Source organism: Leptodactylus fuscus, chromosome 4 (genome assembly GCF_031893055.1).
Source record: "Leptodactylus fuscus isolate aLepFus1 chromosome 4, aLepFus1.hap2, whole genome shotgun sequence".
In the NCBI taxonomy this organism is placed as follows: domain Eukaryota; kingdom Metazoa; phylum Chordata; class Amphibia; order Anura; family Leptodactylidae; genus Leptodactylus; species Leptodactylus fuscus.
In genome coordinates, this window is record NC_134268.1 from 187660848 (window position 1) to 187687738 (window position 26891).

Here is a 26891-nt window from a genome sequence, read left to right on the forward strand (position 1 = left end):
CCGGCGATCCCTGCCAAAATGGCGGCGCCCATGCGCCGCCGGGAAAATGGCGCCTCCGGCGCCTTTGACAGCAGCGCCGGAGGGGTTAATGCCTCCGATCGGTCCGGGGACCGATCGGAGACATTAGAGCCGGTTGTCTACTGCTTAAAGCAGTAGACACCCGGCGGCTATGACGGCCGCCCGGCTCCCGGGCGGTCGCCATAGTTACAGACCCGACACGCGCCGTACTATTACGGTGCATGTCGGGAAGGGGTTAATAACTGTGCAGGGGAGGTGGGACAGGAAGCAGGAAAACTTAGGCATCGAAAAAAAATAGGAAAAAGTCATTGGCTGGCGAAATCAGGTAATCTCAGATTTATAAGAATAGTGTCAGCCATATTCGTGTCAGATGCGTTTTGGTGAGATAGGGAGAGATTGTACTGAGGGTGAGAAAGAGATTGTAGCTTCTGCTAGGCAGGAAAACCGTAATCAACAGCTCTTTTCAGAGCTACACTGCAGGGAGAGTGTACACATACACTGAACCTGCCAATGATGCGTCCGGGGAGCATCAAAGGACGGGCACGTGGACGTGAAAATCCAGTCCACAGTCCAGCTACTGGAGAGGGGCTGCCAGCAGTGCTCCTCATCAGTAGCACAAGGGGACGAGGGGATCCAGGCCGCAGTAGCTCGACTCCAATTATATCCTGGAGAGGGGCAGCCATCAGTGCCACAACATCAAGCGGGGTGCAGAGTGTAGTGCTGATGAAGCCCCATCACCAGAAACCTATACCAGGGTGGATAGCAGATATTGTGGACCCACAACCAGCATGTCCCGTCCACAGCACTGACGAGACACAGTTCCATGTGTCTGTGCCAGCTCACAAGTTCCTCATCCTCCACCTCCTCCAACACCACCACCTTCACCATAAATAAATAAATAGTTAACCCCCCCCCCATTAATGTTTTAGGGCTCCCCCCAAGGGCCCAAAATCTAATTTTTTAGGGGTCACCCCAAGGGCCAAAAAATAAAACTCTGCTGGTGCAAGGCTGAACTAAATTAAAGGGCCAAAACTATGCTGGTTAGAGGCTCAACTCACCCCAAGGCAAAAAAACTCTGCTGCTGCAAGCCTCAACTAACTTAAAAGGCCTAAAACTATTCTGGTAAAAAGCTGAAGTCTCCTCAAGGGCCTCAATCTCTGCTGGTAGCCCAGCTTAAGGGACTTTAACTTAATTTGGAAGGGCTCACGTGAAGGGCCAGAAAAGGTCTCACCACATCACACACACACACACACACACACACACACACACACACACACACACACACACACACACAATGACAGTTAAGGGTGGGGGCTGTTGGATTTCCCATTGCCTATTCCATCTATAGTTGTCATGGGCAAAGTGGTTTAAAGGGGTGCATGCTAATGTTTCTTTAGCTTAAAATTTGTGTTTCTGTCCATACTAATGTAGAGGAAAGAAGGTTTCCAAGTATTTTTCCACTTTCCATAGAGGTTCTATTGAGTTTGGAAAGTGTGTAGTTGATAGGCTGTGATATTGGGGTAATCCTGGGACTTGGGCATATTAGATGCCCCCAGACATGCTTCCCCTGCTGTCCCAGTTGCATTCCAGAGGTGTTTGTATAATTTCCTGGGGTGTCATTGTGGACATGGTGACTCTCCTTAGTCGAATTGTGGTTTCCCCTGAAACGAGCATTTTTTCCCCATAGACCACAATAGGATTCGATATTCGTTCGAATAGTCGAATATTGAGGGGCTATTCGAAATGAATATTGAATATTTTACTGTTCTCTCATCTCTGATTGTTTTATTGAGATAAAAGCAGATATATGCAGCAAGTCCTCTAGACTCTGATAATCTGCAGTAAGATAGGTTAAGATCATAGGTTAAGGTACTGCTCAAAAAGGACATCCTCTTCCCTGATATCTGCCTCTGTTGAAGTGTCCTGCCCTCTCTTGCTGCCACTTCAGCACCACAAGTGGTGCTGAAACCGTGGTGGATGGCCTCACATCGATCATCTTATAGTTCCAAAATCCTTTTAGTGCCTGCAGTATACAGGCAGAGAAAGCAGTTTAGAGACATATACAGGCTGTGAGACATATAGTCCTTCCCTCTCCACTCACTGTGCTCGTCTTAAGTCTGATCTATGGACAGACCTTCCTTAGTAACAGGGAGTGAACAGTAAATTAGCTAGAAGCGAGACACCTAGTGGCAGTTTGAGAGTTTTGATAAGAAGCATTTTTAAATAAAGTGCATTACATTTTGGTCTAGAATGACATGCTCTATTAAATGAGACTAAGTTGTCAGAAAAGTAAGTAACCATTTGTCTCTTAACAGGGGAGAGTTCAGATGCAGATACAGTACCATACCTGGAAATTGCAAACCAAACAGGACGGTCTATCAATATGCCTAAAGCATCAAAAAAGGTAGGAATAACAATCTGATCTTATAAAATTCAGAAGCCGTTTTAGTTACCACAAAATATTACTATAATTTTGAATATTACAAGGGGATATAGTGCTCTCCATTGAAGTGCAATATACTCTCTTGGATCTAAAGCTCCTGTGTGAACTCGCAACAGGACTGTTCTTCTATTTTAATACATTTGAAAAATTACCGTATTTTTCGGACTGTAAGACGCACCTAGGTTTTAGAGGAGGAAAATAGGGGGAAAAAATTTTGAAGCAAAAAATGGTAAAAATATTTAATATATGGGAGTTGTAGTTTTGCAACAGCTGCAAGGCCACATTGTATTCTAGGGAAAGGAGGTGATTTAGAACTCTTATTTATTTCATTTTTTTATTATATATTTTTAAAGCTTTTTTTTTTTTTTTTTAACTATTTTATTAGTTCCTTGGGGGCTTGAACCTGCGGTCATTTGATTAGAAGTCCCATAGACGCCAATATAACTGTATTGTCGTCTATGGGACATTCTGTATATTACTATTACGGCTGGTCATAGACCCAGCCGCAATACTAATATAACCGTGACAGGCCTGGGAGCCTTCATTAGGCTCCCGGCTGTCACCCGAACAGGTCAGCTCCTGCAATATCGCCACGCAGGAGCCGGCCTGCAACTTTACAGGTATGGGGCCAGTGGGGACCGGCCCCGGGGGGTGGGGGGGGGGTAGTTTACACTTTGGGTGGGGGCGAAGGGGCCGCCAATACAGACCAGGCATCCACTGTAATAGGCGGATGCCGGGGAGGGTTAACGCCGGCACATATGCCGGGGCCTGAGACATCGCTATGCTCCTGTCCTGCATGAAGCCAGCAGTGGCAGGAGTGATGCTGCTATTGCGGGGATGGACGGAGGAGTGGAATAGCAGCATCACTCCTGCCGCTGCTGGCTTCATGCAGGGCAGGAGCGTAGCGATGTCTCAGGCCCCGACACATATGCCGGCGTCTAACCCTCCCCAGCATCCGCCTTCCTATTACAGCGGATGCCGGGTCTGTATTGCGGCCACATTCGGACTATAAGACGCACCCTTCTTTTCCCCCCAAATTTGGGGAAAAAAAGTGCGTCTTATAGTCCGAAAAATACGGTATCTACATTTCTGTGTTTTTTTTTCTGTCAAGATGGGGTGCCGAGTGTACATTAATTAATGAGAAATAAAATGAACTTTTTTGATTTTAGCAAATGGCTGCAATGAAACAGAGTGAAACATTTAAAGGGGTCTAAATACTTTCTTTACCCACTGTACACACACATATGCCTGTATCTAATAATGTACAGTCTTGTTGAGTCCACTGAGGTCTAGAGTTGTCATCTGGCCCAGGATTGAGAGCCTGCGTGTATGAGGTTTCATGTGTCATCTTGTACATAAGTAAAGCTGTTCCTCACTTACCACATTTCAGCCATCTGGTATGTAAGATGTAATATTGTATCCTGTATACACCATTATTATAGTACTTACAGCAATGTAATCCAGTGCAGTAACTGGCAGGCATTCCCGGCATTGGACAGGGTGAACAGATAGTTACTCGCAGTGTGTCAGTGCTCCGAGTTGGCAGACTTCTGCCATTAAGCTTTGGGTGAGCGTCATATATTTCCCCCATAGAGGCCCATCCCTGCAGTTTTTGCTTTAGTTTGCACGATTTTCTTGCCACTTAGTCCCCTGCGTATAAAAGAAGATTTGTAACCATTCTGTTGCACAACTTTTTGTCCCCAGGCTCTCATGCTGGCTATGGGATATCATGAAAGGGGAAGAGCATTCCTGAAGAGAACAGAGTATGCTTTAGCATTGCCTTTCCTTCTGGATGCGGACAAACACTTCTGGTAAGGGCTGATTCATTCTTATCTGTTTACAGCGTTACTTGGGCTCTGCTTTTTTTCTCCCTCTCAGTTGGAGGAAGCCTGCAGCATTGTGATAAATGACAGTCCTTAAGTGCGTTATCGTGGTGAAAATGTAATAAAGGATTGATGGGGGGTCTTTTGTCTCCTGTTTGCATTGTGTCAGATACACACGTGGACAAATTGTTGGTCGCCCCTTTGTTTAATGAAAGAAAAACCCACAATGGTCACAGAAATAACTTGAATCTGACAAAAGTAATAATAAATAAAAATTCTATGAAAATGAACAAATGAAAGTCAGACATTACTTTTTGGTTCAACGGAATTTAAAAAAATAAAATTCATGAAACAGGACAGAACTGGACAGAAACAGATGTTTCCCTTAACTTAATATTAATATTTTGTTTCACAACAAATCGCTGCAATCACACGATTCCTGTAATTGTCAGTAAGACTTCTGCACCTCTCAGCAGGGATTGTGGCCCCCTCCTCATGAGCAAACTGCTCCAGATATCGCAGGTTTGAAGGGTGCCTTTTCCAGACAGCATGTTTCGGCTCCTTCCAAAGATGCTCAATAGGATTTAGGTCAGGGCTCATAGAAGGCCACTTCAAAATAGTCCAATGTTTTCCTCTTAGCTATTCTTGGGTGTTTTTAGCTGTGCATTTTGGGTCATCATCCTGCTGCAAGACCCATGACCTGTGACTGAGGCCAAGCTTTCTGACACTGGGCAGCACATTTCTATCTAGAATCCCTTGATAGTCTTGAGATTTCATTGTACCCTGCACAGATTTAAGACACCCTGTGCCAGATGCATAAAGCAGCCCCCCAACATAACAGAGTCTCCCCCATGTTTCACAGTAGGGACAGTGTTCTTTTCGAGATATGCTTCATTTTTCCATCTGTGAACATAGAGCTGATGTGCCTTGCCAAAAAGTTTGATTTTTGTCTCATCTGTCCATAGGACATTCTCCCAGAAGCTTTGTGGTTTGTCTACATGTAGTTTGGTTATTATTACTTTTGTCTGATTCAAGTTATTTCTGTGACCATTGTGGGTTTTTCATTCCTTAAAACGAGGGAAACCAACAATTTTGTCCACGTGTGTATGTTGCTCTCTGGTTTCTATCTGTTTAATGTCCACGTTTAGAGGAATTCTCTACTGAAGGAGAACCTGTCGACACAAAAATGTAGTATGATCTGTAGACCGCATGTTACAGAGTAGGAGGAGGTAGGTAGATTGATATATAGGTTTGTGAGGAAAGATTCAGTGTAGGGTATAGCGTATAATGATCAGAGGCTCACACGGAGTAAATGTATAGTATGCTCCTATTCACTGTCTGAAATCTTATCCTCTGTTTATATCTCTTGCAGTGAGTGCGGTACAGATCTACTAAATTCAGTGGACAATTATGCTGTCCTCCAACTTGACATTGTGTGGTGCTACTTTCGCTTGGGACAGTTAGACTGCCTGGATGATGCTGATTCAAAGCTCAATATGTCCCAGAGATGCTTCAACAAATGCTATGGAGAAAACCACGAAAGACTGGTCAACATTAAAGTACGCTGAGAGCTCCACTTTTTGCTTTAGTACTTTTATCTTCACATTTCAACTCCATTTTATAGTTTCTATGAATACAAAAAACACATTTCCATTTTCCATGACCTATGTGTTAGCCCAGAGTCATTTATCTGTTACAGTGAAGGGCTCTTCTTACAGTAGGTTGCTAGTTGCTGTTGGAAACAGTCAGCAAGCCTGTCAGCAGACACATTCCTAATTGCTTAGATGCGCTCTTACAATGTAGCAGGTAGTAATTTTGGCTGCACAGTATGCACACACACAGCAAAAAGGAGTTAAGAAACGTCCAGTCATGGACACCTTGGACATCAGGTATAAAAATGTATTGTTCTTATCTTCACTAACACACTATTTTCTCTTTTTCCAAAACTACCGTATATACTCGAGTATAAGCTGACTTTTTCAGTACAGTTTTTCTACGGGTTTTTTTTTTTTTTTTTTTTTTAATAGGACATTACCGACTGGAGTAACTCCAGTCGGTAACGGGCCCTACTTATTTGCCGATCCTGGCAGGGGCCGGGATCGGTAAGTGACAACACGGGCCCCACAAGCACTATTATACTAGGGGGTCTTTTCGGTCCCCGAGTATAATGATTGGAGGCCCAGGAGAGATAACGGAACATTATAAAAAAAAAAAAAAAAATGTTACTTACCTCTCCGGGCAGGCTTTGGGCCTACTTGACTGGGACCTGCGTCCATATGCCTCGCTTCGCAGGCCCCCAGGACACATGACATCTAGGATGTCATTGAAGATGGCCAACAGCGGCGGAGAGTGCAACGGAGCCGGGAATAGGTAAGAAACAGTGGGGTGCTTTTTTTGTTTGTTTGTTTGTTTTTTATCCCCCTTGGGTCTCCGATTATTATACTCTGGGGTCAGAAAAGACCCCAGAGTATAATAATTGTTCATAGGTGTCCACAATGGAGAATAATACTGTGTGCAGGGGCCACTATGGGGCATCATACTGTGTGCAGGGGCCACTGTGGGGCATCATACTGTGTACAGGTGCCACTATGGGGCATAGTACTGTGTGCAGGGGCCACTATGAGGCATAATACTGTGTGCAGGGGCCACTATGGGACATAATACTGTGTGCAGGGGCCACTATGAGGCATCATACTGTGTGCAGAGGCCGTTTTTTATTTTATTCTGATAGATATGGATCCCAATAATTCCCCCCCCCCCAGTATCTTGTGGTAAAATTAGGGGCCTCGGCTAATATTCAAGTCGGCTTATACTCGAGTATATGTGGTAATACCAATTTCCCACCTATGTACGTTTAGCAGTTTTATAACTCAAACGTGCAATAAAAATTTTATGTTATTGTATTTATTAAAATTATCTATATAAGGCTGTGTTCACATCTATGATGGAGTCTCCGTTACAGTGACCGCCTAAAAATCAGCAAAGAAAGAAGGTGACGGCTCATACAGCTTCACTTATATGACCTTATTTATTGAAAGATTGCTGGACCATTGTACCAAGCAAGCCCTCTTACCTCTTGGGTCTCCCTACTTCCTTATAGATTGTAAGCTCTCATGTAATGCCCATTTTACGATTTTCTCGTCCTTACGATTTAGAAATGACTGGGCCTACGAGATGAGACTATTTGGGAATAAGAAGGATTCTTCTACGTGTTTAGTTTGGAGCTTACGACATTAAGCATTTTAAAGCAAAGTCTGGCAGATCACATCACCGATCAGGGGGTCGCCTCTAATGTGTTGTAGCATAAATGTGACATTAATGCAAGTCCTGCTCTCGTAAATGGGTGTATCTACATGGCCGTGCCAGACTTCTATTAGTAAATTGTAATAATGGAGGCAGCTGCCTATGTAAACATTGCAGGAAAGTCAGCTTGTCAGGGCTGAACACTTCTTGTAAGTTTCCGCGGATGTTTTGTCATAGCAGATACATTTTTGTGAATAAAAACAACAAATATAAAAGTGAAAAGTTCCACCGCGGGCTGGTTGAATTTCTACAGAGGAAATTTTATACTGCTAACGTTTTGTAGATGATGGTATTTATTTTATGTCATTTTTCTTGTTCCAGGGAAGTTATGGGAGAGAGAAAGTTTTGTTCCTAAGGCTTTACCTACTGCAGGGGATAGTCCATTACCACAATGGGAAGGCCAGAGAGGCGTCCGAGAAACTGTCAGAGGTAAGACATCCAAGGTTGTCTGCAGCACGCACTCATAGGCGTCATGTTTGGACAGATATACATAGGTCAATGGTAGCAGTCAGGTGCCTTCACCTATGTATGACTCTTCTCTATGCGTCGGCGGCTATAAAAGCCAGCTTAAAGGGCTGTCCAGGAATTTATTTATCTATTGCCTCAATTAATGTACTCCTGTATTTCCGCACTGCTAAAGCTAATATTCTTGAAGATGTAATTCCTACCCATATGTGACCTATGGGGTATGGCAGGAAGACTCACAGTTTCTTCTTCTAAAAAAAAATGGAATTTATTGAAGCCTTCATAAAGGGAGATGACGGAAAAAAGATGCACAAGCCTCCATTTAGTCTCTTATTAGAGGTCGTGGACTCCATCCAGCCCTCCCGATATTCATATGTGCATCCCCCCCCCCCCCCATCTCTGAGATTGAGAATTATTTATACTAGTAGTGTACATGTGGCTTATTAATTTAGATATTCTTGTCACTATATATCGATAACTCCAATATAGAATATACCGCACACACACCCTGTATATGGCCTCCTTATTTGAACCCATACAGTATGTTGCCCCACTTCACCAGCGTCCACAGTATACTGACCCTTATTGCATGGGGCCTGTAAAGGGGGCACTTACTGCATGGGGACAAAGCAAAAAGTGCCCCTTTACAGGCCCCCGTACAGTAAGTGTCCAGCAGGTAACGGCCACTAGTCACTTACATATCCCCTGATCCTGCCCACGGTCGCCTCTTCGTCTCCTTCAGCCCCATTGGGGGCCCCTTACGTAGCAGGTCACTGACACTGTTCAGGGCAGTACAGTGGATCTCCTGGAGGCTGAAGGGGAATAAGTAAGTAAACAGAGGCTGTTACCGTTTCCCTGGCCCCATAAAGTATGGGGAAGACTGACGCAGATGTGGAAAAATTCAAATTTGAGTTTACAAAATTGTACAGTGATAGTTTTACTGAATCATTGATTATTCTGATTATTTTCTTTCAGGCAAACAGATTGTATAATGAACTTTCCATAGACCCTACAAAAGTGGAGACTCTCTTACAGCTTGGATGTTCTGCTCAGGAGGCACGCCTGGCGCTAAGAGCCTGTGACGGACATGTGGAACACGCCGCAAATCATATCGCGTGTAAACGAGAGGTACTGGCAGGGTCTGCATAATATCGGGAAGGAAGGGGGAAGTCACATGGTGGGACAATAAAGAAAGTGGTGGGTCATGTGTAAAAACTTGTCAAGGCGAAAAATGCAACTAACCAGTAAGATGTGTTTGATCATGTCACCTTTAGTTGCAACCAAATGCAGAAATTATGTATCCGCTTCATAATTTGCTGGCAACATCTCAGTTTCTTGAAAAGGTGGCAAAATTTACTACATCTCCATACACCTATACAGTCCTATGAAAAAGTTTGGGCACCCCTATTAATCTTAATCATTTTTAGTTCTAAATATTTTGGTGTTTGCAGCAGCCATTTCAGTTTGATATATCTAATAACTGATGGACACAGTAATATTTCAGGATTGAAATGAGGTTTATTGTACTAACAGAAAATGTGCAATATGCATTAAACCAAAATTTGGGCGCCTCAACAGAAAAGTGACATTACTATGTAGTAGATCCTCCTTTTGACTCTAGTCGCTTCCTGTAGCTTTTAATCAGTTCCTGGATCCTGGATGAAGGGATTTTCCTCTTTACAAAACAATTCAAGTTCAGTTAAGTTTGATGGTCGCCGAGCATGGACAGCCCGCTTAAAATCATCCCACAGATGTTCAATGATATTCAGGTCTGGGGACTGGGATGGCCATTCCAGAACATTGTAACTGTTCCTCTGCATGAATGCCTGAGTCAATTTGGAGCGGTGTTTTGGATCATTGTCTTGCTGAAACATCCATCCCCGGCGTAACTTCAACTTCAGTGGAATCCATGCGACCCTCAACTTTAACAAGATTCCCGATGCCGGCATTGGCGACACAGCCCCAAAGCATGATGGAACCTCCACCAAATTTTACAGTGGGTAGCAAGTGTTTTTCTTGGAATGCTGTTTTTTTTTTTTTTTTTGGACGCCATGCATAACGCCTTTTTGTATGACCAAACAACTCAATCTTTGTTTCATCAGTCCACAGGACCTTCTTCCAAAATGAAGCTGGCTTGTCCAAATGTGCTTTTTCATACCTCAGGCGTCTCTGTTTGTGGCGTGCTTGCAGAAACGGCTTCTTTCTCATCAGTCTCCCATACAGCTTCTCCTTGTGCAAAGTGCGCTGTATTGCTGACCGATGCACAGTGACACCATCTGCAGCAAGATGATGCTGCAGCTCTTTGGAGTTGGTCTGTGGATTGTCCTTGACTCTTCTCACCATTCTTCTGTTCTGCCTTTCAGATATTTTTCTTGGCCTGCCACTTCTGGGCTTAACAAGAACTGTCCCTGTGGTCTTCCATTTCCTTACTATGTTCCTCACAGTGAAAACTGACAGGTTAAATCTCTGAGACAACTTTTTGTATCCTTCCCCTGAACAACTATGTTGAACAATCTTTGTTTTCAGATCATTTGAGAGTGGGCTGTCCATGCTCGGCGACCATCAAACTTAACTGAGCTTGAATTGTTTTGTGAAGAGGAATGGTCCAAAATCCCTTCATCCAGGATCCAGGAACTGATTAAAAGCTACAGGAAGCGACTAGAGGCAAAAGGAGGATGTACTAAATATTAATGTCACTTTTCTGTTGAGGTGCCCATACTTTTGCTTCGGTCAAATTTTGGTTTAATGCATATTGCACATTTTTTGTTAGTACAATAAACCTCAATTCAATCCTGAAATATTACTGTGTCCATCAGTTATTAGATAGAGCAAACTGAAATGGCTGCTGCAAACACCAAAATATTTAGAACTAAAAATGATTAAGATTAATAGGGGTGCCCAAACTTTTTCATAGGACTGTATTAGTGATGGTTTGCATTTGTACACAACTTGCTTGCTTGTATATATTCCAATTAGTATATTGGAACATACATGCTTAAATGTATTAAGCAGTTCCCCCCATTGCAACCTTTGGACTCAGCCCTACTGTTGAAGCCTAATTTCTCACTCTCTTGTTTGTTCGTTCAGTTAACCAGCAGCTCCCCAGCTCACCCCTGGGCAACCGTAGTCATTACAGAATCATTGCCCAGGCCTTCAGTGTCTTGGATTAGGCAGGCTTCCCTCTTCAGGCTTAGGCCACTTGCAGACGACTATCTGCTGGTCGCTGGCCGATTGTACAGTACAAGCGGCACACAGATGTCATCCATGCACTGCCATGCCTTCGCTGCCCCATTCATTCAATGAATAAGATCCTTGTAAGCACAGGTGCAAAACTGGGTAGGAATAGGACCTGTCCTCAGTTTTGTGACCTGGAGTGTTGGCTCACACACAGAAACCTTGTAATTCACGGCCGTGTGCCTGGGCCGACAGAAATTGATGGGTCGGTATGCTATCTGGGAAAATACCAGAGGGTGCACTGAGCTACCCCTTGGTTGTCTGCAAGGGATCTTAAGCAGACAGCATACTTTAAACAGGACTGCCACAGCTTTGCTTCCATGCATACAGGCAGAGCACTGGAGACCAGACCACAGCACATGCATGTGAGCCTAGCATGAGACACCAGGCTTGATGCCTCTGATGAGAGCCTTACACGTTTGTAACTGAACAGCTGCTTTTGAGGTAGGCCCAGTGCTCCGCTGGACTGTACTACTGTGTCTGTGCATGCAAGTAGCTTCTCTGTATATGACAAGCTCCCTTTCCTTGGGGCCTAGTACCATTTGTTCCCCGTAACCGTGATTAATACACCCCTGTCTGCAAGTCTACATAATTGCTAATTTTTTTCTGTGTTTTTTTTTTTTAGGAGAAAGCAAAGATCCGAAAAGAGGAGCGAGACAAGAGGAAGAAGAGGCTAGACAAGATTAATACTCTCAGGGGGATGGGGTACTCCGAGACGGCAGCAGCAGAAGCTCTGAGTCAAGCTGGAGGAAATGTCGACCGCGCGGTTCAGGTACTTCATCCTCTGTTTAAGAACATAAAGTATACCTTATCCACCTAAAACACTGATCTCTTTCAGTTTCCAAATTTGCAAAAATACCCTGTGTTCATAAGTGATTAAATCAACTCCAAGGAGCCAAGTACATTAAGTGGTTTCCAGAATGGAGTTTGGCAGAACTAAATGAGCAAAGAGGTCAGATAAGCCAGAAACATGCATCACTTTGCTTTCTTTTCAGTTATTTGCCGTCACTTTTTATTACATTGAAAATAAATATTTTAATACACAAAAGCATTCTCCTGCTTCTTAAGTCAGGAGTTACCAAGGAGGATTACATGGAAACTACAAGGTCACACAAGAGTGTAATACCATTATGTGCATAAGAAACTCTGCAGGAGATTTATCAGTATCACACATGTCACTAAATGTACAAGTGACATATTTATCCTGCACTGTGAACATTGTTAAAATAAAAGCCGTGCCAGAACTGATGTTTTTGATGTTTTGCCTTCAAAAATAGAACAAAAAGCGATCAAATAGTCATATACATGCCATAATGGTATCCATGCAAACTATAGCTTATCCTACAAAAAAACGAGGCCAAACGCAATTGTGTCAATGCAAATTAAAGGTTATGTCTCTCCGAATATGGCAAATTATAATGTTTACCCTATTCCTGATGCAGCCATTTTTTTTTTGGGGGGGGGGGGGGGGCGGGGTGAGGGAGGGAATGTTGTTTTCTTTATTTCCCCATTTCTCCTACTCTCCTTCCAGGAGGCATAAATTTAACTTTACCATTCCCATAACCATATGAAGGCTTGTTTTTTTTTTCAGGTATGCAGGGAAAATGTTTTTTAATGACACAATTCAATGTTTTATATATTGTATTGAAAAATATATTTATTTGTTGCATGGAATGGTAAAAAAAAAAAAAAAGTGAATCTGCAGTCTTATACTGCTTTTGGGGGTTTCATTTTTACAGTATTCACTATAGTAAAAATGACATTAAAATTATACTGTGAGCTAGAACCATTATGGTAAACATTAACGTATATAGTTTTTGTTAATACTTAAAAGAGAACTTTTCACCACTTCTACGAACTCCAGTTCTTAGCATCTTTATGTAGGTGCTGCTCCACTGATACTTCTCTAGTCCCCACCATTCCTGACCAACCAATGCTGTTAGTTTAGGTGTCTGATATGCTGTTTAGGTTCTTTACTGTCAGGAGGGCGATGTCAGGCAGGAGCAGACAAGGGGTGTGATTCTGAGCTCTGACACTGGCTTCTTCTGATTGGAGCTCTGAATCACACCCCCTGCCTGACACCACCCACCTGACATTACAGAGCATACATAGCACATCAGGCACCAAAACTAACTGCGCTTGATTCTAAGGAATGATAGTGGCTAGAGAAAAAATTACAGCTGTGCTGAAATCAGTGAAGCAGATAAAAGACTCAGCTGTATCAGCAAACTGTAATTAGTTGAACGGATTGTCCTGCTGGACGCTGAGTAAGTGAAGTCACTTGTCCAATCTCCCAGGTCCGTGGTTATAGCAACACAGTGTAAACAATGGGAGGAATAAATTCACATAGCAGGTAAACAAAGCAGCATTTCTAAAGCAATATATTTAGGAAAAGTCTTCCGTTTACATAAGCTACCAGTATAGATAGGATCCTTGAGATGGGACAACCCCTTTAAGTATAACAAAAATACAACTCATCCCACAAAAACAATTTATAACTTTTGGAATGAGAAGATGAAATGGAGAGTAATGTCATCAAGCACTGAGTCTTTAAAATTTAGATGTTGAGCAATTTTGGGTTAAACTTATAGCAGACGTGGGATACCACGGGCTTCCTATGTTTATTGCTAACTGGGTCTAGTGGAATTTCTAGGGAGCTTCGTCCATACCGGGAGTGTTTATTATCCATGTCATTCACATCTTTGCCCTACAAAGCAATATTTCCTAGAAACAATTATCAACGTTTCATAATATAGAATATGGAATTATTGTGATAGCTAATAGAGGAACGTATAGCGCAGAGAGCATGTCCTGCGGAGCACAGAGCTTATTTTAGCCCCTGGGCCTCAATGCAAAATCTTTAACCCGAGCTTCTACAATCATGTCATTGCTAGTGCTGGTGTCCTTACACCGGACAGAGGGATCTCTGAGGGATCCCATAATTTCCCCCTCCTCTTCCTCCCAGTTCTAGGGCCCAGGTGCAACCGCAACCTCTGTACCCCCTGTAGTTACACCCCCTGCTGCAGAGCTATACATAAGTTTTTACTTTTGCTTTATGCATTTGCCAAGTATTTGACATTAAATGACAATCTGACCTTTGTCAGGGAACTGATGCAAAAACCCCACACCCTCCTCTGTATATCAGAGCGCAGATCTTCACAGATCCGGGGAAATATCTTTTAGTACGATCATCTGCTTTTCCCCTCGGGCTGTATTTATTGATCCTGTTAAGGCAAGCCTCCATCTGTTTTTAATATGATAAATCATTGTAAGGGCCTCTATGTCTTATACATCAACCGTAGTGTTCAGGGTTTGCTTGTTTTTATTTCTAAGACACTGTGGAGAAGTAAAGTGCTGTCAGCCGGACTGGGGTAGTCATGTTCCACAAGGTTTTATACCCCTCAAGTCCTAATGGGCGCACTTAGCAGGGATAATGCAGATGCAATGAGTCCCAGTTGGACAACCCATTCTTAAAGGGAATTTGACAGGTCCAATGCATCCCAAACTAATAGTGCTGTATAGGGACCGTTTTTGGCAAAGTTTTCACCTTATACATTGCAAAGGGAGAATTCCGATGTGAAAATCCACAACATAACTTGACATGATGTGGATTTCAAGTCCACGCGGTAGGGCTGTGGGATTAATTGAAAAATAACCAAACCAGGATAACGGAGTGATTTTGTTCACGTTGGTTATTACAGTTCGGTTATTACAATATTTGTGAGGTTCCACATCCAGTTTCATCGAACCAAACATGTCCACACCGAAACATCAGGGCTGTTGAGTCCTGACATCAGTTAGAAGACTGAAAGACAGCAGGGAGTCTTGCTGGAGCCCGGGAGAGATGAGTAACATGGCTTTTCCATGTTTGCTCCCCTTCCTCTGCTTATTATACGATGGAGACTGAATGACCCCACAGTATAATAGCAGTTTTGGCTTGGATGTATTCAGGCTGAACAAAACCGCCACTGCGGTACACCCAACCCATACCCCTACTGTAAAATGGGTGTGGTTAAAAAGAGGCGGGACCTAAATAATCGCCATTAATCATAATCGAGGTAAAATGCCAGATTAATAGCGATTTGATTTAGGTCCTAATAGTCCAGCCCTACCACACAGTATGTCAGTTTCTGCAGATTCCCCTCCCCCCCCCCCCCATGCTCTTTTGCTCCCGTATGCCACAGATTTTCTACTCACAAATTTGAACTGAAAATCTGCAGCATATTGGTAACAGGTGAACGTACCCTAGTGGTCTATATGTGCATAGCATTTGTCTGAGACTGGACATCACACTTGCTCAGGCCAACAAGTACTAGCGCCTAGTATAGCACATCCGGTATATAGATGTGTCTTCTAAGTATTTGGGATGGGTCTATTTAGTAGATTTATACAATAAGTAATTCCCCTTCTCAGAAAGCTGGTAGTCAAAACCTTCCTTTTCAGTACCTCAGCAGCTGTATCCTCACAGTATATACCAAGCTCAAAGTGACCCATATATAGCAGTTTTGTTTTGAAGTCTGAATATGAAGTATTCGTGTTACTGAATCTATCCATATTATATATGTATCGTGTGATTAAAAAAATATTACAGATGAGGTCTAAAGTCCTATGCCTAGGCTCCCCACCTGCTTAGCTACAAGATAATATCTTATGAAAACAGAGATTATTCTTAGAGAAAGTCACAAGATGGTGATGCCTGCAAGTGCCGGGCCGACCTGTAACCTCCCAGTCATTGGATTTCAATCTGGAATAGAAATCTTGGGACTTGATATCCATCAGTTGTAACTGGAATGTGCGGGCTATAGATTTCTAGTCTTCCAGACTTTTGTATATGATGTCATGATAAAAATCCATTCGTTTCCTTTTGGTCATGAATTTGGAATGTTGCTAGAACAGAAACATCCCCTAAGTGGACCTGTCATACCAAATTAAGAAGCGGACCGCAATAGCTTTAAGGGTTTCCAAGATCACTGGAAAACACCAGAGGAGCCTTGGGAGGGGTGAAAAAAATAAAATAAAGTGATACTCACGTACCCTCAATTTTCTTGGCGCTGTGTCCTCTACTTCATCTGGTGCTGGCCAGGCCACAAGTGCAGGGGCTCAGGTGACGGCTGCGCCCAATCACTTTGGTGGGTGTACCGGTGAGATCACTACTAATACGTCACAAGTCCCAAACAGGTGACTGCTATGGACCGTGATTGAGTCTTCACTGCACTTCTGTCCCAGCCAGTGGATCGAATGAAATGGAGGACCCCAGGTACACCACTATGAAATTACATGAAGAGTTAGGACCTGTCCTACGTTTTGCGGCCTGGACTGCTGGCCCACACATAAAACCATGTACTATACGATTGTGTGTGGGAGCCGACAGAAATTAATGGGTCAGTGAGTTATCTGGGAAAAACCCGAATAGCACATTGACCTAGAACGCGGTCATGTGCAAGGAGCCTTAATGTGACATCTCCACTGGGGTGTTTGACCTCCACCATTCTGATACTGATGACCTGTACTAAGGATTGGTAAATAACACTTGAGTTCCCAGAAAACTCCTTTCAACAGGGGGACCCCCGACTCCCATTGTCGTGATAAGTGGGGGTCCCAGTGATCCCATCAGTTTCATCCCCTGTCATTTCTCTGAGTAGTTTTATGTATAGTTGGGTTTATATGATCTGCTTGTCTAAAAAGTGATGCTTCTTACAATAGATTCTCCTTGATAATCCGGAGCTGCTAATCCCCCGAGATGATCCAGATGGGAGCGGCTCCTACAACGTCTCTCAAGAGAGTATTGATCAGGTAAGAGGCTATCTTGTTTATTCAATTTCTTCTCAGCTCTTTCCTAAATTCTTTCATAATAACCAGAAGGGGTGAGAATCTCCTGTATAATATACAATAACTAGTGCCAGGGCCATTCATAATGGATCTCTCCACCATGTAAAAAGGACACATAATATATACAGTAACATTCCACTAATCTGATGTCGACTAATCGGGAGATTCTAATAGTCCTGTGTCAAGAAATCAGTAGTGCTCACAGAATAGTATTATACATTGTATCCAGAATGTTCTCTTTGTTTGATATTTAGGACATGCGGATATGCCCCATGTACCCTATAACAGCCCTATCTCTCAGTGTGTATGAGGCCTTATCTGTAGATTTTGCCTTTCTGCCTCTATAACCTTATATATCATGTACTTGTCTATGAATATAATAACCCAGCACCTATCAAATCTCATTAATACTGGATTAAAGGGTCATTAAAGTATTTCTTTTTCCACGTCCCCATTAAAGAAAGCCTCATAAATGTATAGTATCATACTTTTTGGCAGCGAGCTAATGTATTCTCCCCGGTTCCAAGCTATCATGTAACAGGGTTTTCGGTTACATAGTCACCACCTGGATGTTACAGTCCAGAACATCATTCTTCTCGGGCCGTGCACATCAGGACAGTGGGTCAGGTCCATAGAAATGCTGATGTAGCAGAGTGCTGATGTGTATGACATGGTAAATACACATAAGGAGGTAATAAAGATTATTTGGCTATTACTTGGAGAATAAGGAGAACGCAAAGCAGATTAGCCAAGGATTTATTATCCATGGATCAAAGGTGAAGTTTTTCCAAATATTTTCTGTGCCAGCGTCCCTTCCCTCATACACACAAGTGTTCTCTATACTTCTTGTTTGCCTTCCTGATGGTTTGTGTCCTTGTTTGTACATTATAGCGCAGTTTTCTTTTGCAGACACTATTAGAGATACTGGAAAGTATAAGCAGAAATACTGATGATGGAGTCATAAGGAGAGCCAGTTTACTCCTGCCTGTTTATCTTATCCCTAACCTCTGTCCCCTAGCATAGGCCATCAATATGCGATCAATGGGGTCTGACAACCGGGGTCCGCACAGATGAGCTTCACTGAATATCAAGCACAACATGATACATTATGCTTGGTATTGCAGCTGAGGGCTGTTCACTGATGGGCTGTTGCACCCCGCCAGTTACATATTGATAACCCATCCTAAGGATAATACATCAATATGTAAGTCCTGGAAAACCCCTTTAGGCTAATGCCCCACGTGGCAGAAACGCAGCTTTTTTTGAGCCAAAGCCCGGAGTGTATTGAGCAGAAGGGAGAAGTATAAGAACTTGCTATACTGAAGACGCAGTGGTAAGAAGAGGTGAATTCGCAACACTCCGAAGTCTAAAAATCTTCAATCTTTTATTTCAACATTTCTTTAAAAACAGTCCACAAAACATCCAGTGTAAGACAGAAAAAACACATGATTTAAATAAATCGCTTACGCGTTTCGGGAGGTAGCTCCCCCTTAATCATAGCATTTTTTCTGTCTTACACTGGATGTTTTGTGGACTGTTTTTAAAGAAATGTTGAAATAAAAGATTGAAGATTTTTAGACTTCGGAGTGTTGCGAATTCACCTCTTCTTACCATTGAGTCTTCAGTATGACAAGGTCCCTTTGGTCCAGGGACAGAGTTTGGCACCTCCTGAAAGTCGGTTACAAGGGGTAAGAAACAGTCCAACCCTTTTTTTCTTTCTTCATTTATTATAAGAACTTGCTATATATCTTACATTCCTCTTGTAACCATTCTTGGTTTTGGCTCAAAAAACTGCAACAAAAAAAGCTCCGTTTCCGCAACGTCGGGCCTCTGCCTTAACCCCTTCCCGACATGCGCCGTAATAGTACGGCGCGTGTCGGGTCTGTAACTATGGCGACCGCCCGGGAGCCGGGCGGCCGCCATAGCCGCCGGGTGTCTACTGCTTTAAGCAGTAGACAACCGGCTCTAATGCCTCCGATCGGTCCCCGGACCGATCGGAGGCATTAACCCCTCCGGCGCTGCTGTCAAAGGCATTTTGGCAAGGATCGCCGGCTCCTGGAGCATGCTCCAGGGCCGACCCCCCGTTGCCATGACAGCCGGGAGCCTTGTTAAAGGCTCCCAGCCGGTCTGCAAATTCTCTCTTTTGCAGGCTGGTGTATACAGCCTGCAAAAGAGATGATGCTTTTTTGCAATGCATTAGCATTGTAATGCATTGCATTAGTGATCAGACCCCCTGGGGTTCAACACCCCTAGGGGGTCTAATAAATGCAAAAAAAAAAAAAAAAAGTAAAAAAAAATATAAAAAAATATAAAAAGTATTAAAAGTTCAAATCACCCCCCTTTCCCTAGAACAGATATAAAAGTAGTTAAAAACTGTGAAACATATACATGTTAGGTATCCCCGCGTCCGAAATCGCCCGCTCTACAAATCTATACAAATATTTTTCCTGTTCGGTAAACGCCGTAGCAGGAAAAATAGTCAAAAGTGCCAAACCGCCGTTTTTTCACTGTTTTAATTCTGATAAAAATTTGAATAAAAAGTGATCAAAGCAATAACATTTCCCGAAAATGGTAGAACTAAAAAGTACACCCGGCCCCGCAAAAAAAGACGCCCTATACATCCCCGTACACCTACGTATAAAAAAGTTACGGCCGTCGGAATATGGCGACTTTTAGAAAAAAAAAATTTTAACACCGTTTTGGAATTTTTTTTAGGGGTCAAAATGTAAATAAAACCATATAAGTTTGGTATCCCTGGAACCGTACCGAAACACAGAATACAGGGGACATGTCATTTTGGCTGCACAGTGAACGCCGTAAAACCAAAGCCCGTAAGAAAGTCGCAGAAATGCATTTTTTCTTCAAATCCACCCCATTCTGAATTTTTTTCCTGCTTCCCAGTACATTATATAGAATAATTAATGATGGCATCATGAAGAAAAAATTGTCCCGCAAAAATTAAGACCTCATATGACTCTGGGAGCGGAGAAATAAAAAAGTTATGGGGTTTAGAAGGAGGGGAGTCAAAAACGAAAAACGAAAATCAAAAAATGCCATCGGCGGGAAGGGGTTAAACTACTGACAGAAACCTCTGACGGCGTTTTATCTCCCATAAGAACAGGCATATCAGACATTCAATTACCCAATATTTCCTTCCTTCAATATTTTCTGCCAGGGGAGAGTTGGAGCAACATCAAACAAGTCAGGAAGTCTGCGGGTTCAGAAGTGTATGGCTAAGCTATGGAGTGCACCGACATATGTATTCACCATGTTACAGAAAGTATCATATAGGGATCATCCTGTAAGAGAGGGAAGTCCAGTATTGGGATACATTCTCTCGAAAAATGTGAAATTCTGTGTGGGCATATGACACTTGTTCTTAAAAGTTACAAGGATAGGCAAATGAAGAGTGGTATAACGTAACAACATGAGCAATACCTGAATCCCCTGCCCCTCTCCAATACCCCGGATTTGTTTACATAGCCGAAATGGTGACATCACAGCAATAACATGTGACCACTGCAGCCAATCTGTGATCTGAAGATACACTGTGGAGACCAGTGATTGGCTGCAGCGATATGTTATGTCACTGCTGCAACCCTGTAAACAAAACCTAGGGGGAGCACCAGAGAGGCACCACTATAGCAGCAGGTAAGTAGCGCTCATTTTATTACTCTACACCGGGCCCTGCCTCTAGTTTTGGAACAGCCTTTAAGTGGAGTATTGCAGATGTCTTCTTACATTCCTTCATTGTAAACCTGCCCTTTAAATTGAATAAAAACACCTTACGGGTCACTTCTTTCTAATATACTATTATGACTGCGACCATTTATGTTAAACCTGATCATTTCTACTTTCTACAGAAAATTTATCTGATGGAAGAAATGTTTGCTTTTTCTGTACTGTAACAGCAAATCTCTTATAGTTCTCCGTGTCCTTACTTCCTAGCTGGTGTATATTGGGTTCTCTCCTGAGGCAGCTAAGGCAGCTCTCCAGCTTTTCATGGGTAACATTGAATTAGCTTCTCAGATTCTGGCTCAGCACCAAGGAATCCTTCCTCCTCACCTTCTCCAAGACCTGGAAAATTTACCCAAAGCAAAGGAGTCCCATGCATCTACTTCCGAATCTGCAGGTATATTAGTTATATAGCTATAGGTGTACAGAGACTCGTGCTATGAAGAGGTATGAGCAACTGAAGTTATGTTATAGGGGTTGTCCCAATATATACGTGTTATGTTTACAGCATTCTGAGCCGGTTTAAAAAAAATGTCAGCCAGACACCCCTTTAAGCAAACTGCATTTCTTTCTTCTGCTGCTATCCTCATATTATCATATTTTTCCCCAAGTTGTTGGGAGACTTGGTACAGTTTTTGAAGTGTGGCCCAATAGCAACAAATAAGGCATTTTTTTTGGTATTTCACTGCATCAAAGTCTACAGTTCTAGGCAAGTTTCACAATACTGAGTTTCGAGCAGGAAACTCTGTCCGCGCTTGTGCTGAATTTGTTGGCCTATATACTATGCAAATAGACTGACTCCTAGCATAATAGTTATGTATGATGTTAAGAGTCCCTGTCTCTCCATGTCACAGTATCATATACTGTAATCGCTACAGGACAGTATGTCACAGAGAGGAAGGGACTCCTAGCGTTATAGGAGTTAGTCTTCTAGCTTAATGTACAGACTGGTAAATCCGGCACACACTCGGAACAAGTTTCACGCCTGAGACTCAGTAGTATGAAATCAGCCTTAAATGCTTGATTCTCAGACTGATCTCTATGGATACTGTTCCAGGGTATTGCTCTTTTGGGGCCATGGTCTTGATGTGAATCTTAGGTTTCTGAGCTGGTTCAAGACTCACTGCGTCACCAAAACGCTCCTAAGAATGTTCCACAGGTAACATAGGAACTAACATAGTGGAAGCTATAGGTGAAGAATAAATGGCAGAAGACCCATAGGCCACAGGTAGAAAGTTCATAGCAGAAGGACATGTATCCACCCAGAGATACATGGCAGAAGGACAAATGTGTCCACAAAATAACAGACATGTCTCCAGCAACAGATAGAAGCATAACTTAGATATAAAGACAGAAGGACAGCATGCCCCCAAACAGTAGATCATGAAACCAAAAACTGACACATTGCTCAGCCAGGGCGTAGCTAGCAGTCAGAGACTGGCAGAAGTAAGCACATTAATCCTTAAAGAAATGTGAGAACACACAAAGGTAACTACGTGGCTAGGTCTGTTTGGGAAAGTTAGTATCAAGCGTAGAACCCTGGTACTACAATATTCATACACTTTTTAAAGGGATCCTATCATTAAAACACAATTTTTTGTGACTAACACGTAAGAATAGCCTTATGAAAAGCTATTTTTCTCCTACCTTTAGATGTCTTCTTCGCGCCGCCGTTCCGTATATTTCCCAGTTTTCGTCGGTATGCAAATGAGTTCTCTCGTAGCACTGGGGGCGTCCCCAATGCAGCGAGAGAACTCTCCAGCGCCGCCTCCATCTTCTTCAGAAACGGCCTCTTCATGAAGCCTTCTCCTGGCACTGGGAGTCAAACTTCTAGGCCTTGAGCAGAGCAGACTGCGCATGCCCGCGACCACAAGAAAAATGGCCGCTTACACAATAAGTATACGGCCATTTTCTCGTGGGCATGTGCAATCGGCTCTGCCTGAGGCTGATTCCTAGAAGTTTAACCACCAGTGCCGGAAGAAGACGCGTGAAGAGGCCGTTCCTGAAGAAGATGGAGGCGGCGCTGGAGAGTTCTCTCTCAGCATTGCGGACTTCCATGATATGAAACCCTATTATAGTGCTTTAGTCTATAGAAAATGTAGTCCTCATTTTTTTCTGCCTCCTCTATCTATGTGAAGATTGAAGATCTATGTACAAGTATTGAAATATTCCTTTTTTTGTGTTGTTTTGCTTAGGCACAAGCATGTCATCTCATAATGAACCGGATATTGATCCCGTTAAAGAAATATTAGATGATATTCCTGAACATGAAGAGGATTACCTGGATTTAACCTTAGAGGAAGAAGGGCTTGTGCTCGTGGAATATCTTTCATACCTTGAGAAGATCTGATCTGTATCTGGTGTTTGTATAAACTGGAAAGCTCATTCAGTTTCTTAGGAACACTTCTGTTCTTATTCTTTTTAAGGCACCTTATATTAATATTTATATGATTATTTGTGTAGTTGATACTGCTTTGATTTAAAGGGGTTGTCTCATGTAAGGCACTGGTGACCTATAACTAGGATAAGTCACCAATATTTTTGGCCAGAGGTCTGAGTGTTGTTGCCGACAGTTGCACAAAGCCTTGATAGTGCCACCTCCTTGGACATTGGTGGCCTATCCTAAGGAAAGGGAACATTGAAAAACTGAGACGGTATTAGACATATATTGTAGCAAAATGTCATTTATGAAAGGGATCCGCTCATCCAAAATAGTGTGAATGTATGGTCGGGATTGAAGTAACTCCGCCATTACACAGCTGTTATGACCGTAATCCCTTGTACGGATTCCAGAGGACCAGCATAGCCATTTTCCACGGATGTTAGGTCCGTAAAAAAAACAGCACTTTTGTTTGAACTTACCCATAAGAGTCTGTTCCAAAATTTCTTACGAGGTTCCCTCTGCTCCCTAGTCACATGACAACAACAAAGTGGTGCGTCCTGTAACCGTATGACTTCCTTCCTTGTCGATCACATGGTTTACTCTTCTACTAGCCCCGTTTTCCAAGATGCAAGCTCGTCATCTGAATCCTTTGCATCCTAGGTACCGGTATATGCTGAGGTGCCATTCCATTACAGGAAGTAATACATTGCTTCTATCCTGTGACTCGGACCACACATCATAGCCAAACATTGAAACGGCAACCTATTGGTGAATTAGGCCTTATACACACGACAGTATTCATGGAACTAACGTTCACGGAAAACGACCCGGCCTGTTAAAATCCATACAAGGGATTGCTCACGTGGCAGTGGCCGTTTTTAACTCGGCCATTCTAAAACCCCATGAATTTCTATGGGTCTATTCACATGGCTCTGTCTTTGTCCACTTTGATAGAGCATGCCAGTTTTTTTTTGACAACCGTGAAAAAAGGGCAGCCAAAAATAACTAACCCATTCACTGCCGTTGTTATTACGGTCGCCACATGGCTACATTTCAATGTTGTGTGACCACAGCCTTACTGATATAATGCCCATCCATACAAACATTTGCACTTCTTTTTGTGGTCAGCGGAAACCCCCTGAATATAAACCAATGACGTGAGCAAACACATTTGCTATAATCCTACACCAGCAGCCGCTCGAGGATTTCTACGTATACCATTTAGTACAATAGTGGGGGTAGTATTTCTAGTATCGGGCCATCTAATTCAAGCTATTTCTTTACATGTCAATTTTGCATTTGGAATAGATCAACTTGATGATGCCAAAACATTCTTTGTCAATCTGAATGACGTTATTCAGCTGGCAGCTATTCTATTTCTTACTTTTCTTTCCGTGTTTCCAGAGTCTTTTTTAGGTACAGCCATTATTCCTACTTATAACTGCGTGTAGTCAGAATGCCCCATGTTGTCCCCTACGTGTTGACTTTTCTAATGATCAATTACCATTGTAAACTAAAGCAGCGGACATCTGGCAGCCCTCATTATAGCGGTCCACTTCTGTGACATTCGCATCCCCATCAGGGCCATACAACGTAGACCGCAACGCTAATGTGAACCTAGTGTAACTTACAACTGACTGATAGTATGTACAGTAAATGTCACAAACAGTCCTGTGGAAACCTGTAGCTAAGACGGGTATAGGGGTTGTTTCCAAGACTTCAGAGAGGTCATCAGTATCAGAATGATAGGGGTCCGACACCCAGCACAACCGGCAGTCAATTGAATAAAGGGGCTGAGGTCCTAGGGCACTCGCACTGCGGTCACTTCATTGAGTAGTGGACATAGTGTCTTAGGGATAGGACATCCGTATTAAAATCCTGGAAAACCCCCGTTAATCACCTGCGGATCTGCTCCATCCTTAGCCTGAGACTGATTAGGGTATAGGAGACCACGTACCGCAGACAGAGGGGCCCCCTACTCCAGCCAGTTGTCTAACAGCCTGTCACAAGTCTAAGAAGGAGGAATATGACGGAGCTCCTGAAATTGAGAGATTTCTTTATCATTTTCTTAGTTACCTAATGGAACCAAGGGAAGGGATAAAGGGAGGAATTGCTGGATTTTTTTTTTTCCTAACATTGGTCATTTCTTAGTATAGTGTCCCTATAACTGGCTTTTACAACACTTGGCATATTTTAGCTTATTTTTATCTGCATTGGGAAATACATATGATCTAGTTGTTGCATGTGCATTCGTTTTTACAGTTATATCTAACAAAGTTCGGTTGTGATTTTTCCTTCTTCGGATAGGGAAGCCGATTTTCCATTGAGGTCTATGGAGATAGCTCAATTTTAGTGATTTAAATTATGTTATAAAAATTCTCAAAGTATTTCTAATAGTAGTTAACGTCGAACGTCGTGCATCCTCTTGTGTTCCCATAGAATTTACCCAACTCTAAAATACCGTGTAGTGTTCATACATACACACGCTGTGTGTCATGGCCAAGGGGTCTGTGAAAGCGGCCTCAGAAATCATAAATTCTCTCCTATAACAGATTGGTTTATGGACTGATAAAAACAGTTGTATGAATAGATCCATTATTTTCTAAAACACATGACTAGCACGCGGCCAACCAACGCTGTCTTGTGAATAAGCGCTTGGCCAGATCTAGGGAAGGGACACATCGGTTGACATTAAAGGGGTTGTGCCGTTGAGTACACTTATCCACATCCACAGGATGTGTCTGCTCATTGGGTTTCCGACCACTGGGTCCCCCATCAATCAGGAGAATGGGGGGACCAAAAGCTTCTTTGTGAATGGAGTGTCAATACACGACGAAACCAAAACTCCATTCACTGTATCTCCAGCACTGCCCGCAGCCCCATAGAATAGAGCGCCCTGGTACTTTAATTACAAGAAAGCTTTAGGGGGACTTTCGGTCTCCCATTCTTCTGATTGCTGCGGGTCTTGATGGTCGGACTCTCCTGTGGGTAGGGATTAAGTGTCCTTAACAGCACACCAACAAAAATTGTATTCCTTTGTAATTCCATTAAAGGAACATTCCAGTCATTACTTATATATTGTGTTATATTTAGTGCAGGACTGGAGGGGCCAGGCCATGATACAGAAATGGCAAGAAAACCAAAAAAGTGGCTCTGTAGTGACCATTAGGCTCTGTTCACATCTGTTGTGTGGCTTCCATTATACACAAGTCTTGTGATGGTTCATTGCATGAGGCACACTGGCGATGTCCCATAACCTCTATTCACTAATAGTATTCATTGAGTCAATTTAATGGCAAAGAGCCATAGTTCCTGAGTGTCCAATGCAAATGCAACAAGAGCCTGGAAATTTCTATCAGTTTTTTCCAAGAGTATTCTAAAAAAAAAAAAAATTACACATTTCCAACCCAAAGCAACCCAAGTGTTTTCCATCAAGGTGGGCATAGCTATAGGGGGCGATGAGGGACCCTGGAGTCTGAGGGGGCCCACAGGCCTCTCTACAACATAAAGACACCAGTATTCTAGATAGTATATGGTAAGTAGGGGCTTTAACTTTTGTGTTACATTTATATGTAATTCTAATTGTCATACTTGACTTACGCTGGGTTCACACCAGCGCCCAATATCCATTTCCAGGTTTCCGTCTTCTGCCGATGGA

General features: G+C 42.8%; 1 protein-coding gene across 1 annotated transcript in view; it reads left to right on the plus strand.

The window, feature by feature from the left end:
• Positions 1-24765, plus strand: part of NUB1 (negative regulator of ubiquitin like proteins 1) — a 41165-nt gene extending 16400 nt beyond the window's left edge. The window contains exons 7-15 of the mRNA XM_075271532.1: positions 2334-2422; positions 4166-4272; positions 5657-5843; positions 7909-8016; positions 9028-9180; positions 11912-12058; positions 16990-17079; positions 21064-21247; positions 23046-24765. Of these exons, the coding sequence (XP_075127633.1) occupies positions 2334-2422; positions 4166-4272; positions 5657-5843; positions 7909-8016; positions 9028-9180; positions 11912-12058; positions 16990-17079; positions 21064-21247; positions 23046-23200 (1220 nt within the window). The 3' untranslated portion in view covers positions 23201-24765. The remainder of the gene's footprint in view (positions 1-2333; positions 2423-4165; positions 4273-5656; positions 5844-7908; positions 8017-9027; positions 9181-11911; positions 12059-16989; positions 17080-21063; positions 21248-23045) is intronic.
• Positions 24766-26891: the final 2126 nt, after the last annotated feature.